The sequence below is a fragment of the Molothrus aeneus genome, chromosome 3 (genome assembly GCF_037042795.1).
Source record: "Molothrus aeneus isolate 106 chromosome 3, BPBGC_Maene_1.0, whole genome shotgun sequence".
NCBI lineage: Eukaryota > Metazoa > Chordata > Aves > Passeriformes > Icteridae > Molothrus > Molothrus aeneus.
The window spans coordinates 13,980,217-13,998,299 of record NC_089648.1 but is presented as its reverse complement, the minus strand read 5'-3'; the positions used below and the strand labels follow the sequence as shown (position 1 = coordinate 13,998,299).

Here is an 18,083-nt window from a genome sequence, read left to right as displayed (position 1 = left end):
GCAGATGGTGCAACACTAGCTCTATTTGTAACAGCTCCTTTAGGAGATATTGCCAGAGCAGGCAGCACACACATGGTCAAGATGTGGTATAGACTATTTTAAATGTGAACAAAGAGTCTGATCCTTAAAGTCACATTTGCAAAATAAGCTGAGATCAGTAGATGTCTCTGTATGATCCTTTGTTTTCATCACAATGTTCGTACATATAAAAGTAGGTTATTTTGAAACAGTTAGTCTTCAAGAATTTGTTCTGTGCATTTTCCAGTAACCAAAATAACAGCTTTAGAAGCAATTTCAGCACTGAAAGTTAGAATCCCTCTTTACACTTTTCACTTAAGTGAAAAATGTCCCCTTACAAAACCCATTTTTTGGTAAAACTGCATGTGACATTCTACATAGCCAGTTGACAAGACAAATATATGACAGAGCTAAACAAGCAAAGTAGTTTTCCCTTCACCCCCACCACTATTTTTTAAACTACTTTGTCCTCAAAGCAAATTTACTTACAGACAGTCATCATCAGTACATAGGTTCTTGTTGGTAAGCTTCTCCATAAAAATTCCAGTCGCGAGAGGACACATTAATCTGAGACACAAAAGTAAAATCATCAAATAAACACTTTGTGTCACTTTTCTTTGCTGCAGCACTTGCTGAGTGTATGCCAGGTCCAGCAATCCCCATGTTTTATGGATGAGGCAGACATATGGACAAACACACCAGGCTAATAGAAAGGGGCTATGGCAACATTCCATCCCACCAGAGGAGCTGTAGGCAGGGGGAAAACCTCAGGACTGACTCATAAAGCTGAATCTCCTCCCAAAACCACTCTGTATTAATATTTTAATCAGCAACTGTATTATTTAAACATTCTAAGCCCTCCTAGAGCTCTCCATAACCTTAATCATACTTCAAGCAAAGTCTGAGAATGAAAATTAAGTCAGACCCTGGTAAGAAGCAAATGAAATTACATCCTTCTTAACACTCCTGTCCTTAATTTTCACAAATGCTCACTGACAAACACAATCTTCTGAGGACCAAAAATCCTCAGTGGCAGAGATTCCCCTGTTCCTGTCTACAGAAAGGACCTACTGGGAGGATAGCAGATGGATGCAATGTAACAACTGATGAGGGACCTGTGCAAGGCAGTAAAAAGACTTTTCAAGTCATTAATTAAATGACTTAATTAATTAAAATTTAAATCTAAGAACTCAAGCACTGCATACTTGTACAGGCAAGACCCCTTCCACAGGGAGATGCAGTCAGAGCAAAACACAGAGGTCATTCCAGGACAGCAACCATTTCACTTTTCGTTACCTAGCTGAACTCCGTTGAGGGTTTGAAGGTCCCAGACACTAAACAATGCCACAGGCTGACTTAAAAGGTCCCCTCTACAACAGCACAGAAGTCAGGATCCAAACCCTTAAAGTGAATAAAGGTGAAAAGCAATGGTAGTCATGTGCACACAAACTAGTGGGAGGAAATAACAGCATAATTATTATCTATAAATTTATGACTGCAGTAGGAAAAATCCAAGGTTATGATGGAATGTCATTTTTGCTCTTACAGGCACATTTTCATTTGCAAGTATTAGAATACTTGTGAAATCACACATACACAAAATCACCAAAAAGAATGAAAAAGTACATAAAAGGAGATACGACGATAATTGAAATGACTGTGAAAGAGACATAATTTTGCAATGTAGTCTGGGAGCAGATGAAACTTCAATTTTCTAAGTCTTCTGCAAATAAAGGTGGCTTATGTTGCAGACACAAACACTACAACTTTTTAAAATTTTTTTTCTGAAATATTTAGAACAGTTACAACTCACAATAATATATTTGATTACTTTACTGCATCCAATGTACTTTATGTCACACAAAACCTATAAAGTTTTTAACAAATGAGAAAAAATAAAGTAAATCAAACCTTGAGAAACCCAGAAGCATTAGGTATGTATTTTAGAAAAGCTTGGCTAAAAATCTGAAACTTTTACGTTTCCTCTCAGGACTTGTTTCTATTGCCAGCCACCAAGACAAAACCAAGTTGAATCGTATTTCTGCCAAACTATAATCAATTTCTAACTATACCTGGGGAGAAAAACCACTAATGATAAGCTGTATTTCCTAAGTGAAAAACAGTTGTCCCCTTGATAATGAGGTTGAATGCTGTACTTATTCTGAATATGCTGGCATTCAGCATCCCTGATCATACTTTTGCTCTGAAAGCTATTTTTAGCACTCACTTCTGAGAAATAAGAGTCACCTTAAAAGCTCTTAAACTGAATAAAGCCCTGCAAGGCTAATCAATGAGACAGACTTGAGGAAAAAACATGGCTCGAAAACAGCATATTTATATTTTATTTTATAAAAATTAGTATTTCAACAGAAAAAGTTACTGTCCGGGTGATCTGGAAATTTTACATGTGCCCTGGTCATTGTGGCAATTCTATTTAAGTCTTATGTTTTCTGCAGAAAACAGCAAACATGCTAGCTGACCAGAGTATCAGTGTTTTTTAAAAAAACGCCTATCCACGGAAGTCCTTTTATAGGATCATATAGCTATTTCTTCGCATAAGTGATTTTCATGGCATGAGATGGAGTGATCTTGAATCCTTGGAGAGCGTCTCGAGCAGCCCCTGCTTGGTTCTCATTTTCAAACTCCACAAATGCGATGTCATGGCGCCCTGGCACTAAGCGTACTTCTTTGAATCCGGGAAACCTTTAAAATAAGGTGAGAGTCAAAAAATACTTCTTAGCTCAATAATACATCTCTCTTCAGTAGCTTCTCATCAGAAGCATCTACTAGTGCAATAGTTATTGCTAATGAAAGATTTAAATTGAAGGGTTTTACATGTTCTATCCTTAGAACTGTGTCTCAATTAAGAGATGTTATGTGGAAGCAATTTAATTAGAGCTGTACACATACAGAAGCAATCTAACTAGCTTTAAAACTGTTCCTGCTGTCCTACGGACTTTAGTATTACAGTCACCAGCTTGAATCCAATGCAAATTGATAGCAGATAAACCACACAAAATCAGAATCAGCTACGAAAAAGATCAGATTTGCTTTCTGAACCAAGTCATCAGAACCAAAATCTGTAACCTTGGCAGTAAGGCTAACAGCTAAAATACCTTCAGAAGAAACTTTTATTTCTAAAAAGTGAACTTGTAAACTGAGAAAACACACACAGGTTACAGAAGAATTCAAAGGAGAAATAATTTCTATTCAAAACTTACTGATTAAATAACATGGACAGCATCATCTCATTTGTTTCCTCAGGCAAATTATTAAGGAAAAGGATATAGTTTGGCGGGTTATCAGGCACCTGCAACAACAGAAGATCAAAGCTCAGAAGACTATACATAGTTGCATACAGTTCCTTTGCATCTGTCTGCATGATTATTTGAACTAAGACTCACATTTCTTTAGTTTTGCTCGTAGCATTCTATCTGGGCTTCACCATACCTTTATCAATATGCAGACAGAGCCCCTTCATTCTTTTACGCACATATATTAATTTGGAGAGGTTCTTACTTCCACAAAAATCACAATACCATACTGTCTTAGATGTCACATTTAAACTCAACTAGTCAAGAGCTGACACTGCAGTACTCTGCACCCAGTTGCCACAGTAGTGGTTGCAGTGCTATTCAAGACACTTGTAAGGCAGTGGTAGAATGTATGAAGGACTCACATCCTTCCAGAAAGCTGAGGGTAGCCAAGCCCTGTTTACCTGCAGTACAACCAAAATACTGAGTATCTCTGGGCAATCAAAACTCACAAAATTCACATGGTTTTATTACAGAGCTCAATTAAAATGTAATTAGAAACCCCTTTAGATTTACAGCTTTAGTCTTGTAAAGATTTGCCTGCTAATATGAATTTGTAGCCACTCACCACAGACAAGGCTGAGTAGTCATCTGCAGATACTGAAATTTTCAAGTCATCAAGTAAATTATAAATCTAAAAATAAACTGGACACCCCAACTTCAAACATCCTCAAAGCAGTGCCACATAAAAAGCCTCAGCAGAACAATCTCCTTCTACTGATGGAAATATTCTAGGTGGTCCCATTAGGAAATAAACTTCTGATGTTCAAAGAAATACCCAAACACTCAGTGATGTGCTTTGATGCAAACTGACATGCACATATTGTGCCTGAAAATCCAGAGAGCAAGACCTTTTCCCCTGTTGATTATGTATGCAATGGCAGTACTCAAGAAAGATGCAGGGCAGGGCAGACAAAGATATTCTTCTATGGTACTTGCTCTCCTGCAAATCCTGGCTCTTTACCACTTTCACTTCTAACATGAATCATTTAGAAGGTCACTGAGCAGACAAGATGAATGAAGTGTAGGGAATTGTTCCTACATCTCCACACTATCCTTTGGAAAGTAAGACACTTGTGAGAAAAAAGAAAAAGTGAGCAGAGAACCCCCAAACTTCTGAAATAAGGCTTTTAGGCAGATATTTTGGCATCCCATGTTGTCCTCCTTTTCTTTATCTGCTACCAGAAAAAAGTAAGTTAAAGGAACCTATTAGCAATGAAAAAAAAATTAAGGATTCCTTCAACTGATACTAAGCACAGTCCAGATATAGTAAAAAATGGATTTGTTTTGTTTGTTTAGTGTCATGTAGCTGTTAGACAAATGTCTCATAGGACAAAAACAAAGCTGGAAAATAAATCCTCACGTTTCCATGTGTAACAAACTATTATTCATAGAGAATAATTATAAACATTAGTGCTTTTAGTGATAAAAATAAAAAACATTACCTGATTCTGTGGTGTAGTCCCTGAGGCACTGGCTGAATTCTGTGTTGCTCCCTAGCAAATAAGTACAAAATAGTTTTACAAAGGTGTTCCATTAGAAATAAACAAGCACATATCACCATGTTTCTCTACAATTCAAGACGTATTTAAAGGTTTTTTTGAGCTGCAATCCAAGAACATTTGGTGCCTATGAGACACTTCTCAAAGGGAACAAATCCTGTGAATTTTGCTTGGCTCCAAAACCAGGCAATCAAAAGAAATAACATCAGTACTACCTGATCAATCTAATGTCTGAGTCAAGTATTTCTCCACAGAATTTTATTTATTAGACTGGGAGAAAGTAGTTTTGAAAATGAAGGCCAAGACAAGTATCCTGGTTTCACCTGGGATAGAATTAATTTTCTTCTTAGTACAGTGTGGTTTGAATTTAGTATGAGAGTAAGACTGACAACGAACTGATGTTTTGGTTGTTGATAACTAGTGCTTGTTTGTATCAAGGACTTTCCAGTTTTACATGCTCTGCTAGTGAGTAGGTGAACAAGAAGCCAGGAGGGAGCCAGGAAATCTAACCAAAACTATCCAAAAGCACATTCCATAGTACAGAATATCATGTCTAATATATAAACTCAGGGGATCTGGTCAGGTGTTTTGATGTTTTCTGCTATACTCCAGGCTACTAAACGTTGTTACTTTAGACAAGCCAACCCTTAGTTGAGATAAATTCCAACCTAACTCCTGTTAATCTAACATGAAACGTCTAATATCTAACATAAATGAACTGTCTTGTTCTCATTTACCATTCTTCTGTCCTTACTAGGCAACATGGAATTAAAACACTGAAAAGAAGAGCTGGTTGAGCACTTGTAGCCAGTACTAAAGATAAGCCCATTCTCCTTTTTTTTCCTTAAGAGGCTAGCTTCTACTTTGGTTTGTTGCACATTTGCCCTCCATCTTTATTTTCATCCGGTAATAGCAAAGGAGGAAAAAAAAAGGAACAGCAAGGACTACATAACCAGCCCCCTCTCCTTCAACTTCTAGTAAATACTCAAGAGCTCTAGATAATCCACAGACCCCAATTTAGGGAGTTGAAAAGCAACAAAAGACAACATCAAGTCTTAAAAGAATTATTTAGAATAGCTTTTGTGTGGGTTTTTTTTTTAATGGAGTTTTTTTGTTTGGTTGGTTTGTTTGTTTGCTTGTCTGTTTGGGTTTTTGTGGGTTTTTTTTTTTCTGAACAGAGAAGCTGCTTACCTGGGTAACCTTTTTATTTGGTGCATTTGCTGACTGTTCCAGAGTTTTAGCTTTCTTCTTTTCCTTTCTTTTTTCCTTATCAGCAAATGTCCCACGCATTTTAGAGATTATATCAGAGTCTGTTTTTGCATACTGAATACGCTTTTTAAAAGAAAAAAGAAAAACAGAGTATATTCTACAGTTAATAATACGGAACGTTTTGCACCACTTATATTAACTGTGTATTTACACTTTTTTTTTGCAGAAACTTTTTATACTAGGAACATTGTTATAAAGTGTAGGTACACTTAGAGAGTAACCAATTCTCATAGTTTTTTCTGAACATAATTATAGAAGTCTAAATAAAAACCTTAAAACGCAAATTACTAATTTTCTTTTAACTGAAGTACAGTTACTTGGTTTGGTGATCTACTGTCAAGCTCATTGAAATCAGAAATCCATTTATCTAACAACAACATTTTAACATCTGTCAAGGTAGCACCTACAGAGAGATACAGTTGAGCTACACAGAGGACAACTGAGAAAATTGGCACTAGCTTCTATTAAAACTGGAGTTTTAATAGGGAATTAAATTTCAAAGGGAGTTAAATTTTAAAGTGATTTCTCAGATCTCTGCAGAAACGTAAATTCAGCAAAACCCAAACTTCTTAAACAGAAAAGGCAAGTATCCACCTTAATCCCAACAGGACTGCATGAATGCTGCTGTTCTTTTGACAAAGGCCTCCCACAGCTGAAGGTTAAGCAGATGCAGGTATAACTATACCAGTGTGCAACATTATTATTTATGCATACAATCTTATTATTTTTCCTATCAGAGACTACCTCAATACAAAACTACACAACAGCTTAAGATTTTTTTAATGCTTTTGTTTAGTGCTTAGAGTATAGAGGCTGCAGGCAATGTTCAAAGATGGAAGTACATTTGAAAGCTTATGAAGCCTCAATCCTTTTATTTCTTATTGAGTTCTACTGAGCACAAAACTCCTTAAGGATAAATAGCGGACTGAGTTTGCAAAATTCTGTGTTAAGGATTTAATTAGAGAATCTGAAGGTGTTAAGGCAAATAGCTTGCATCTCAGCTGCACAACTGCTCTTTTCACTGCTCAAAGCCATAAGCTGAGAGCCAGTAGAATTGTACCAATCCATTGCTGAAGTCATGGGCCATTTGCATCTATTGTTACACATCACCAACAGATGCAGAATTAAGAGATGCTTAATTGTCCAAGCAGACAAGAACAAAGCAGGTCAACTGTGCTACTCTGCATATCATGAAGCACATTACTAAATCATGTTCTATCAACCAGCACTGTATTTGCTTCACTGAAGTTATACTGAAGTACAGTTACTTGGTTTGGTGATCTAGTGTCAAGCAGAACTAGCCATCAATTAAAAAAAAAAAAAAATCAGTGCTCACATCTGGAAAGCAAACTGGTGATCTTCACCCTTCTCACTGTTACCTCAAAAAGGAAGAATCACATTCTAGCTATTCATTACCAATCTAAGAGTAGTTAACGTTACTCTACATAAAGTAATTGAAAACTAAACTAATTTCAATAATATTACAGAATTAATTTAATCGGTTCAATGGAAGACATGATGAGTACAATGAAAGTATTTAAGATCTTGAAAACTTCAATCCAGCATAGAAAAACAGAAAGTCCCCCATGTTAAGTTCAAAGTGTGTGTGTTGCAACTGCAGTCTCTTCAGCATCCCTCCAGCTTGCACAAATGTAGATACTCATCAGGATGTGACCTGAGTAATCCTTTGGTAACAACTACATAGGAGAGTTCATTCCCAAGGTGCAAGCACCAAAACACTGTATCACACCATCAGGGTATTTTTCTTCTATACAAAAGTAATGAAATAACTTACCATTGGTTTCCCATAAAACGGAAAGCCTTGTAGCTGTCTCAAAGCATTGGTAGATGATCCAAGTTCTTTAAATATAACAAATGCCTGTCCTCTCATCTTCATAGTTTTTAAAGCCACAATGTCGACCACATGACCAAACTGTGAGAACAACGCGTACAGGGACCTCTTCAGCTCTGGGGACCAAGGGAGAAAACAGATTATAACAGGTTACATGCAAATTTCCACTTCTACCGAGTCTGCTGTCCTTTGGGAACAATGTTTTTTAGAAGCTTTAGCTCACATAGCGAGTACATGAGTTTGTCAAAACTGTTACATCATTACAAAGTTTACTTGTCCAGGTTTTGTAAACTGGTGTGCAACATTCAGTTTCATACCTCAAGGATTCAGGTAGTGAAGAAGTTGTAATGTCATCCATTCTACCATTCCCAGGGAATCACAATTACATAAAGGTATGTAAAAACATATTTTCATACAGGTATATGCACACACAAGTATGATTCATGACAGCCATCTCAGATTGATCAGAAAATCAAAACTGGAACAAGCAGCAGTAAAGAGATATGATGCAAAACAAGAATGCAGCAAAATAGGCTAAAAGGCTAAAAAAAGTTGGAAATTTTGGTTGTAACTATTTAATCAATTTTCTCACTCATATTCTGGATCCAAATTATTTTTGTATGAGACTATTGCAGCTTATGGCTGCATTGGATTTATTTTAATTATCTACAATAACCTGAATACATGCCAAATTAAACCTTAGTACTATCCAAATCAAGCTAAATAAATAATCAGTACTGCGTAATCATTCTAACACAAAACCCTTACATTTTAACTATTTCAGCAATATAAGAATGCTGTCTCTTCTTTATTGATATTGAGACTTGGTAATATCAGTCAACTGTCACTTTCTCCACCTGCTCCTGACTAACTATATTAACTATATGTTTTTTAATTAAAAAAGGTGTTCTATCAAAACACTTTCCCTAAAAATTACTTTAAGACCTGTATTAAAACAAAAAGTAATTTGTAATCTTAACAGGTAATTTAACACCCTGTATTTAACCCATGACAATCCTACAAGATTTAACAAGACCAAGTGCGAGGTGCTAAACCTGAGTCAGGGCAACCCTCAGTATTAACCCAGGCTGAGGGATGGACAGATGGAGAACAGCACTGGGAAAGACTTGTGGTGATGGTGGAGAAGGGGCTGGACATGCATACTCACAGCCCAGAAACCAACCATGTCCTGGGCTGCATCCAAAGCAGAGTGGGCAGCACCCTGAGAGGGAAGGGATTCTGCCCCGCTCAGGTGACACCCCACCTGCAGGGCTGCATCCAGATCTGGGGTGTCCAGCAGAGGAAGGACAGGGAGCTGTGGGTGCACGGCCAGGAGACCACCAAGTTGATTAGAGGGATGGAGCACCTCTCCTATAAGGAAAGGCTGAGAGATTTGGGGTTGTTCAGCCTGGAAAAGAGAAGGCTTAGTAGTGATCTTTGGCCTTGCAGTACCTGAAGGGAGCCTACAAGATGGAGAAGGACTATCTACAAGGGTTTGGAGTGACAGGACAAGGGGTAATGACTTCAAACTGAGAGGAGGCTTAGATGTAATATTGGGAAAATATCCTTTACTGTCAGGGTGGTGAGGCACTGGAACAGGCTTCCCAGAGAGGCTGTGGACTCCCCATCCTTAAAAGCGTTCAAGACTGGGCTGTAGGGAGATCTCAGCAACCTGATCTAGTGGGACGTGCATTTGTTTGCTTAAGCTACTGTTTCATTACAAGAAAACATTCGCCTAGAGCTTGCATAATGATCTCCTGCTCAGCACTTCAGAGACCTCCGGGAGCTCCTAAAAGCCCCTTTGTAAGACAAGTGCCGTGTGCAAGTGAATGACCAGGCTTCACTGGACAACCAGAAGCAACCGGCAGCCATTCGTACCTTCCTTCTTGATCTTGTCATTGATGTTGTTGATGTAGATGGTGTGGTTCGGCCTGATGTCCATTCTCGGCGGCACCCGCGAACTGCCTGCGGGCAGAGCACACAGGAGAGGCGTTAGCGAACCCCCGGCCGCGACAGCTGCCAACGCCGGCGACACCTCACAACCCCGGGCAGCGACACCGCGAGTGGGGGGCGGCTTGTCTGTCTATATGTCTGCCCGCCCGCAGGCCACACACCCGCCCCGCTCCGGCCCTTTCCGGGCGGAAGAGGGCTGCGACGGCAGGACAGGAACTCCAGAGAAGAAGCCCCGAGCTAGCCCCTTCTTGCTCCCACCTGGCTTGCTCCCACCTGGCTTGCTCCCACCTGGATCCCTGATCCTGGACCCCGGGTCCCAGAGCCCCTCACCACCCCTCACCTCCACTCTCCGGTCCGGCCTCCGCTCTCGATGGCGGCCTGCGCTTCCCGCCCTGCCGGCACGCAGCGCAGGCGGCAAAGCCACTCCCAGAGCAGTCGATGCGCCGAATGCCGATAGCGCCGATGGGGCGCGGGCGGTGCGCGCGGCCCGAGAGCAGCGGGATGAAAGCGTTGTATGTGAAAAATGCCAATCACTTGTTTTTAAAATTTTAAAAGTTTAGTAGTAATAAAATGGTTATAAAAATAGTAATATAATTAGAGTAATAATAATTTGGACAATTTGAATTAGGACAATATGAGACAATAGAGACAAAGAATTACGGACGTCCGGGTACCTTTTTCTGGGCAGCACAAGCCCCAAAAAGGACACACGTTAAGAGAGGATTAACCCTTAAAAACAATAGCCTGTTGCATATTCATACACCTCATACATAATGCATAAATTCCATTCAAATACAGGATTCTCTCTGGTCATCGTCAACTTCTTCCCCATAAGCCAAACGGCGTCATCCTGGCTGTGCGAGGCGGGAAGAGGTTCGTTTCTTTTGATAATGGAGCAATAAATTCCCTTTCTCTGAAAGATTTAAGTGTCGTGTGACTGCTATCTCAGTGCGAGTCCTTTCTTTAGAAAAAAAAGTATCCTATACAGCATAGTTTCTATTTTAACGTTTTGTTATAACGTTTTGTTATAACCTAAAACTATATTTACCACACTACTTAAAAGAATTAACACAGCATTACTTTCTAACACAACACATATAATATTCATTTTAATATTTGCAAAAAGCCAATCATAAAATACGCATTTTTCACATTATAGATGGATAATGAAATTATTGGGTCTCTCAATTAAGGGATAACTATTGTGTGAATATTAAGAAAAGCTTTAGTGATGTATAGTTATGTTATTGTAGTTTAAATGTTCTCCCCAGAGTTCCCTTCCCCCTCGCCCCATATTGTTGCCATCAGACACCCAGGGTTTTCTAGGACAGGTGCACAGGTGTCCCTTACCCAGGGCAGTTAGGAATGGGAAAGCTTGGAGCTTAGCAACACCTGATCTGCAATCAAGTTACAAGAAAGCAGTCTCCACTGATAAATGGCAAAGAAGACTGACAGACTTTGGGAGGGGCCAGGGCTGGCTTATGCAACCCCAGGGATATAAAAAAGACTGAGCATCCACCTTGAAGATGAACTGGCCATGTGGTATCCATGAGGGCAGTTCCCAGTGCTGTGAATGTTTCCTAGTTCTTTTGTTGTATTTTTGTCAAGGTTTAATAAGCATTTTTAAATTTTCAAAGTGAGTAGTTGTTTCTCACAAAAGGGAGAAAATGGGATAAAAGTTTGCTGTCAGCAGAAATGGGCATTTCTTGCCCCAGGGTTTGGCTCTGTCCTGTCCATAGAGCAGTAAGCGAAGATAAGTGTGGTTTGGTTTTGGGTTTGGTGGGTTTTTTTGGTTTTTTTTTTTTGTTTGTTTGGTTTGGTTTTGTTGGGGTTTTTTTTTGTTTGTTTGTTCAGGTCTTTTTTTTGTTTCTTTCTTTCTTTTTGTTTGTAGGGATTTTTTTTTGTGGGGTTTTTTTTGGGGTAATTTTTTTGGTTGGTTGGTTTTGGTTTTGGTTTTTTTCTCTTTTTGTTTCTTTGCAACACCTAGAGCAGCAACTTGGGAAAGCATGGAATGGTTTGGGTTGGAAGGATCTTAAAGGTCATCTAGTAAAACCATCCTGCCATGGCTGCCATGGACTTGGACACCTTCCACTGGATTGGGTTGCTCCAAGCCCTATCCAACCTAGCCATGAATACCCATGCCACAGCTCCTCTGGCCGACCTGTGCCAGAGCCTCACCACCCTCACAGTGAAGTATTTCTTCCCAATATCCGGTCTCAACCTGTCCTCTTTCAGTTTGAATCCATCCCCCCTTGTCCTGTCACTCCATAATCCATTGCTCTCCAGATTTCTCCTTATAAATAAGGCCTTATTTATTAGACCTCTCCTTATAAATTAGGCCCTTTCTGAAAGGCCACGGTTAGGTCACACCAGAGCCTCCTCTCCAGGCTAAACAATCCCAATTCCTTCAGCCTCTCCTCATAATAGACAATCTCCATCCTGCAAACCACCTTTTGTCCCTTCTCTGGACTCTCCCCACAAGTCCATATCCTTCCTGTGCTGGGTGGGGATCCCAGAGCTGGATTGGAGAATGCAAAATCTTCAAAATGTCTGTAAACATTCAGTAGGCAATATTTGGGTTTAGTTCCAATATTGAAAAGGTGGTGTATTTTTTTGAATGTAATTTCTTGAAGGTACTTTGAAAGTCCCTCTGGCAAGGCTGCCTCAGAACAAATAAACAGTGCAGAGATTAAGGTTGCAGCCCTTGATTTTGTGGAACAATTTTGCAGGCTGCTTGCCTTCATTTCTAGGAATTATTTTTCAGAAACAATTAGAAGTCACAAAGGCTTACCTATAAAAAAGGAGTTCTTGCAGGGCAACTGCTTCATAATCAATGAATTAGTTTTTGTTTAAGCTATAAATTATATTGGGGCAGGCCATCTCTTTGTAAAGAAATGGGAATATTAGGAAGAGTTCTTGATTCAGTAATATTTCAGGAAAAAAAAAACATTACTCCAGATCCCAGAGCATGTAGGAAGTATATAAAAAAAACCCATGGATTAAAGGGATTCAAAAATAAAAGCCAAAGGCAAATAAGCTGTTGACTGAGGTGTCATTCACTGTTGGAAGAAAACTGTGTTATGCAGTTGTTTACAGCAGAGCGTGGTGTGGGAAATGCAGTGCCAGTGGATGCCTTATGCAATGCATGCATGTGACAAATTCAGAACATGACAGGCAGTAGTTCTGGTCAAGTTTTAGGGTTCTATTTATTTTTCTTTGTTTATTGTCTTAGAGTTAGTTGTTAAGATAAAGTACAGATTTGAAATCCAAGCATGAACAATACATTAAAATTCTTTTCCAGAAAGTCTGGCTCTACTGTTTTAAACCTTCATCAGCAGTCCATGTAACTATAAATTTATTATCAGTGTTTGTCTTGGTTTGGAAAGACAGGTGTCTGCTAAGGAAGGCAGGAGTCTCCCATGAAATGGAAAAAAAAATGTAAACCCCCTCCCTCCAAATTGTTATAAATTTGAAAATAAGGGGCTCTCAGGCAAAACATATGGGAGCAGGAGTAAGAGTTCTTAATTAGGGAAGCAAATAAAAAGATAAAATAAACTATGCAGCAAACTAAAACAACACTGACAGAGTCAGAACAAAACCTGACACCATGTTGGTCAGGGTGTTGGTAGCAGTCCAATTGGAATTGTGACTGCAGTCCTCCTGGAGTGTCAGGTGTGGTTCTGTTGGAGCAGTGATCCTGTAGAAAGGTGTAGTCTTCCTCTGAAGGTCCAGTGGAAGAGGCATCTGTTCCTCTGGAAAATCCAGTGGAGAAGCTGTGCTGGTGTTGAGAATCTCAAGATTATATCCAGGGAGGAATGCTTGGTTCCTCCCTCTCTGCAGAGCATTTCACAATGGGATACTATAGTTCTTATCAGCCATGCAGTGGAATTCAGTAGCCTATTATCAGCAGGTGTCTCCCCATAGGGAGGAGTGGTTGTGGAAGAGATAAAGAAAACTGCCCACTTAACAAAAGGCAACTGCCATACAGATGGCAAATAGAATACAATTTGCTTAGTAATCCAGGACAATGTTCAAAACCGCTTATTTGTTATTGAGTCAATGCAGATAAAGGAACTGGTCTCACAGAATCAAACATTTTATAAATTATCAGACATTTTATAAATTATTTTATAAATTATTTTTAAAATTAAGTCCTTTGTAAAAATGCATATTATATGCTTGGCTCTTCACAAATGTCAAAAGGAATACTATATGTGTTATGTTGGAAGTCATGTTGTATTAATTTGTAGTACTGTATTAATCCTTTTTAAGTAGTGTGGTAAGTATAGTTTTAGGCTATAACATAATATAAAAATAGAAACCGTGCGATGTAAGATACTTTTCTAACTAGCTCAAAGAATAGATAAGAAATTCTTCACACAGAGCTAACAGCAGCAAGACACCAAGTTTCAAGAGAAAAATTATTGCCTCCTATCAGGAAGAACCAGACTTCGAGGAGCCAAAACACTGATTTAGAAGATGAGGAGGGAAGTTGACAATAACCAGAAAACACCCTTTGTTTGAAAAGAATTTTTGAATCATGTATAAGATATATGAATATGCAACAAGCTATTGCTTATGAGTTAATCCTTTGTCAATGGGGTGTGTTTTTGTGTAGCAGAGAGAGCAAAATGCACCCAGATGTCTGTGTAATTCTTTGCTTTTTATTGTCCTGTATTATCCTAACTCTGATTGTCCAGATTCTTATTACTTTAATTTTTATTACTCTTTTTATAACTAATTTATTACTATTAAGCTTTTAAAATTTTAAAACAAGCATTGACGTCTTTCACACTTTCAACTGCCCATAGAGAAGACATTCTAAAAACAAACACGAAAACCCTGTCAACCTGACACAAAGTAAGAAAGAATTCATGTCTTCTATATTTCTTCCAGCACAGCATGCCACACTTACACTTGCTCAGAGTCACTTTATGGACAGCTGATTTACTCTTGCAGAATTTGAATGCATATAAGGATGAAAAACTGCATCTTTTCAGCTACTTAGATGGGATTTCACAGTCTGCCTGCCAGTTCAATAAAAGTGATATTCATTCCTCAGGTTGGCTTTCTCCTCACTTCCCTAAGATTTATCTGAATTATTTCTGTTTCCTTGATCCCCAAACAGAGGTATAGCACTCTCATATTCACTAAAATGGTAATTTATGTTGTTTATTTAAAAGTCCCTGAATGCTTGAAATATTGTAAAAATTACTTCAACTTTCCTAGAGAGTAGCTGCAGCACCTTAATAACCAATTATGATTCATCACCAATATAATGGGCTGGGAACACTTTCAGCTTGGACAGCTACGTGCTTCATTAGAGGTTGCCAAACAGCTCTGGAGAAACAAAACAAAGAGCACAGGGTTCTTTAAAATATCTTTGCAGCCATCACTTCCTCCCTCCTGCCCTTTGCTTAAGGTGAAGGAAACCCAGCATTTCATTGTTACTGCTGCTGTTTACTATGAAACCTAGAATAAAAATCAAGGGTTTTTTTCTTCATCTTCCTTTTCTAAATTCAACAAAGCTATCTGAGGTATAAATGACCAAGAGCTGTGTATGGTGGAAGCTTCACAGCTTCATGCCCTCCTCATGGCCTTGATTGGGTCCACACATAGTGATGCTTCACAGTTTTCAAAGCTGTTATTTCCTGTAGGAAGATAGAGGGATAAGCAAAGTTACTCTAGTTTATCAGTATAAAAGTATTTTAATCTCAATTAAACTCACATGCTAGAAAGGAACACAAGTGCAAATGTTTTTAGACAAGGCTGGATTTGTCTGAAGTATTTTTGCTCTGGCCTTTAACTGCTCTGTTCTGCTGTGTCAGGGAGAAGGTAATACAAAATCACTAAACACTGGAGCACAGACTAAGACAATGAACAAAGTGACAGAAATAAGGAAATTTCCTAGGAAGTATAAACTGGCACTGTGAGCACTTGCAAAGTCAATATACATGAAGCCTCACACTGAAGACAGAAAATGCTCTTTGATGGGTTAACAACTTTGTAACCGATATTCAGTTGGAAGGTGTGGAGAGTTTTTGGATAATTGGCTAGCTGAGAAAGGCCACTTCGATGTGATACCGTTGGATAAGGATAGGGGAAACAAGCTGGGGATTATGCAACCAGTGTCCAATCACTGACAGAGGTCATAGTGACCTTCGCTGAAACAGGAAGATGGGGGAGAAAATCGCTTGCCAGAAAATGAAGATATCCTAGGTAGAGAAGCTAGAAGAATGCAAACATAGAAACAAAATAATCATTAGAGCATAGAAGTAGGTGTGGTTGATCTAAGTGTGCTTTAGCCAATAATGAGCTCAGCTTTTGCAATATGTATAAGCTTCATTAACACCAATATAAATATGTGTGAGCTTTCAATAAACTTGGAGATTTGCAATTCACCCATATTGTGTGAGGCATTTCTTCCGCCGTTCACGACAGGAAGGTGTGAAAGGGAAGGAATTGCTCCCTACAAATCAGGATTTCCTGAGCAGTTGGACTAACTGCTGCTGCCCAAAGCTGAGGAGTCCACAGGGATTTACTGATGATTGTTCTCAGACTCTTCATATGTAATCTCTGCAAACTAGCAAAGCAGAGATAATGGACAACGCGATGGACAAATTTAGTATTGATAAGAGCTTGGCAACACGCTTGGCAAAGCTTCATTCAAACCTCCTGAAGTAATTTTAACCACCCAGAAAAAGAATCTGGCTGACAATGTGTGGGGGAAAATACAACACCAGTAGTAGCAGGCAGGGAGGAAAGCAAAAACAGAAGGGGGAAAATGTACTGCACTTCATTTAATAAGGCTGCTTTCATAGTCACTAAAAAGATGTTTGAGCGTATTCCTGCTTTATTTGAAAGAAAATAACCTCCACACATTCATCTGACATTTATTATTGGCATTTTATACTCCTGATTTTTTAATACACTGCTTGCCAGACTGTAATTTAGTCAAGAGAGCTTCACTAACCAGAGGCAGAATACACTATCATGAGAAATAATTTATTATTACTATTTCAGAGGAAAATCATTGTATCATGGCTAATACAAATGTAGCTTGTTCTCTTGACCAAGTAATCTTTTTCCTTTACTGAGGAAAACAATAAGCACAACCATTTATTTCTTTGGACCCACTTCTAGTCCATGGAAACAGAAAACTGTTGTGTTGTTTAAAGAAATAAATTACCATTTTTAAGTGAACCAGAATTAAATTTTAGATACTTACATTTGTACTTAGTTATATTCAGCTATATATATGGCAAATAAGTATATTTCATTTTTGTGTTTTATCAAGTGTGAAAAAAAAAATCACTTCTAGACTATCCTTTCCTTTATGGTGGAGCTTGTTCCCTCTCAGATCAGTATTTTGCTGCTGACAATTTCAGGACCTTGCACCTCTTGAATTACACTGCTGCCTCAGTCCCCTGTGGCAAAAGCCCATCTGAAATTTCAGGGTGCATGGATGTAGCTCCTCATATTTGTTATATTTATCATCATGCTGATTCCCCATTACCTTGGGTATCCTAATATACTGAAAGAGTTGAAATGTGGGTAGTGCTCTTAGTTTCATACAGATGTTCTAATGTGGGAGATAAGAGTCTCATAGAGTAAGTGGAAGGCCTTTGCTCACTTTGTTACACTTTGCTCTCTGACAATTCAAGAAAAGCACTGTGGGAAATGTACTGCTGGCTTGAAGACAAAAACAAGGCATGTAAGCTTCCCATGGACAACACTTCATCAGAATACAGAGGAATGCGTGGATAGCAAGACAGGAGGTGGCATGTGGCCAGTGTGTTTGTTTAATTAACAAAGAATGCTACCAAGTATAATTTTACCCAGAGTATTTTTAGCACATATAAAAGCCTAGCATAGTGGTATGGTAATAACGCCTTTCATGATGGTAATAAACTTGATTCTTTTTGGAAGCAAGAGAGTCTGTGTCTTCATTCATGACAGCTTAAAATTAGTTTAGGGTGCTGAGGTTGTCCTTTTATTAGTATTAAATGGTGGCAGTAGCATCTATCCACACTACAACTCTTTGCTGGGAAGAATAGCAGAGAGCTGGTATGATTTATTGCTGTGCAAGAACACTTGCATTCCTTTCTTTTTTCTTTAAAACTGGGTTAGTTTTTGTATCATTTTATTTGAATCAGCATAGTAATGCAGCATGAG

At 38.7% G+C, this 18,083-nt stretch overlaps 1 protein-coding gene across 1 annotated transcript; it reads right to left on the bottom strand.

The window, feature by feature from the left end:
• Window positions 1–2,337: 2,337 nt before the first annotated feature.
• Window positions 2,338–10,318, bottom strand: SNRPB2 (small nuclear ribonucleoprotein polypeptide B2). Its single transcript, XM_066546320.1, has 7 exons — window positions 10,249–10,318; window positions 9,834–9,920; window positions 7,899–8,071; window positions 6,026–6,166; window positions 4,778–4,828; window positions 3,240–3,328; window positions 2,338–2,721 (listed from the first exon to the last, which is right to left on the bottom strand). Exons 2-7 carry the CDS (start codon window positions 9,895–9,897, stop codon window positions 2,562–2,564), a joined length of 678 nt encoding a protein of 225 aa, XP_066402417.1. The 5' UTR covers window positions 9,898–9,920; window positions 10,249–10,318; the 3' UTR covers window positions 2,338–2,561.
• Between the last annotated feature and the right edge of the window lie 7,765 nt (window positions 10,319–18,083).

What these genes read in the sequence shown, in the direction of transcription:
- SNRPB2 (XM_066546320.1), bottom strand. Translation starts at nt 9,897, where the DNA reads ATGGACATCAGGCCGAACCACACCATCTACATCAACAACATCAATGAC. An exon ending in TGACAAGATCAAGAAGGAAG is followed by an intron (nt 8,072 to 9,833) that starts GTACGAATGGCT and finishes CTTGGTCCCCAG; the next exon opens with AGCTGAAGAGGTCCCTGTAC. An exon ending in GGACTACACCACAGAATCAG is followed by an intron (nt 3,329 to 4,777) that starts GTAATGTTTTTT and finishes CTGTTGTTGCAG; the next exon opens with GTGCCTGATAACCCGCCAAA.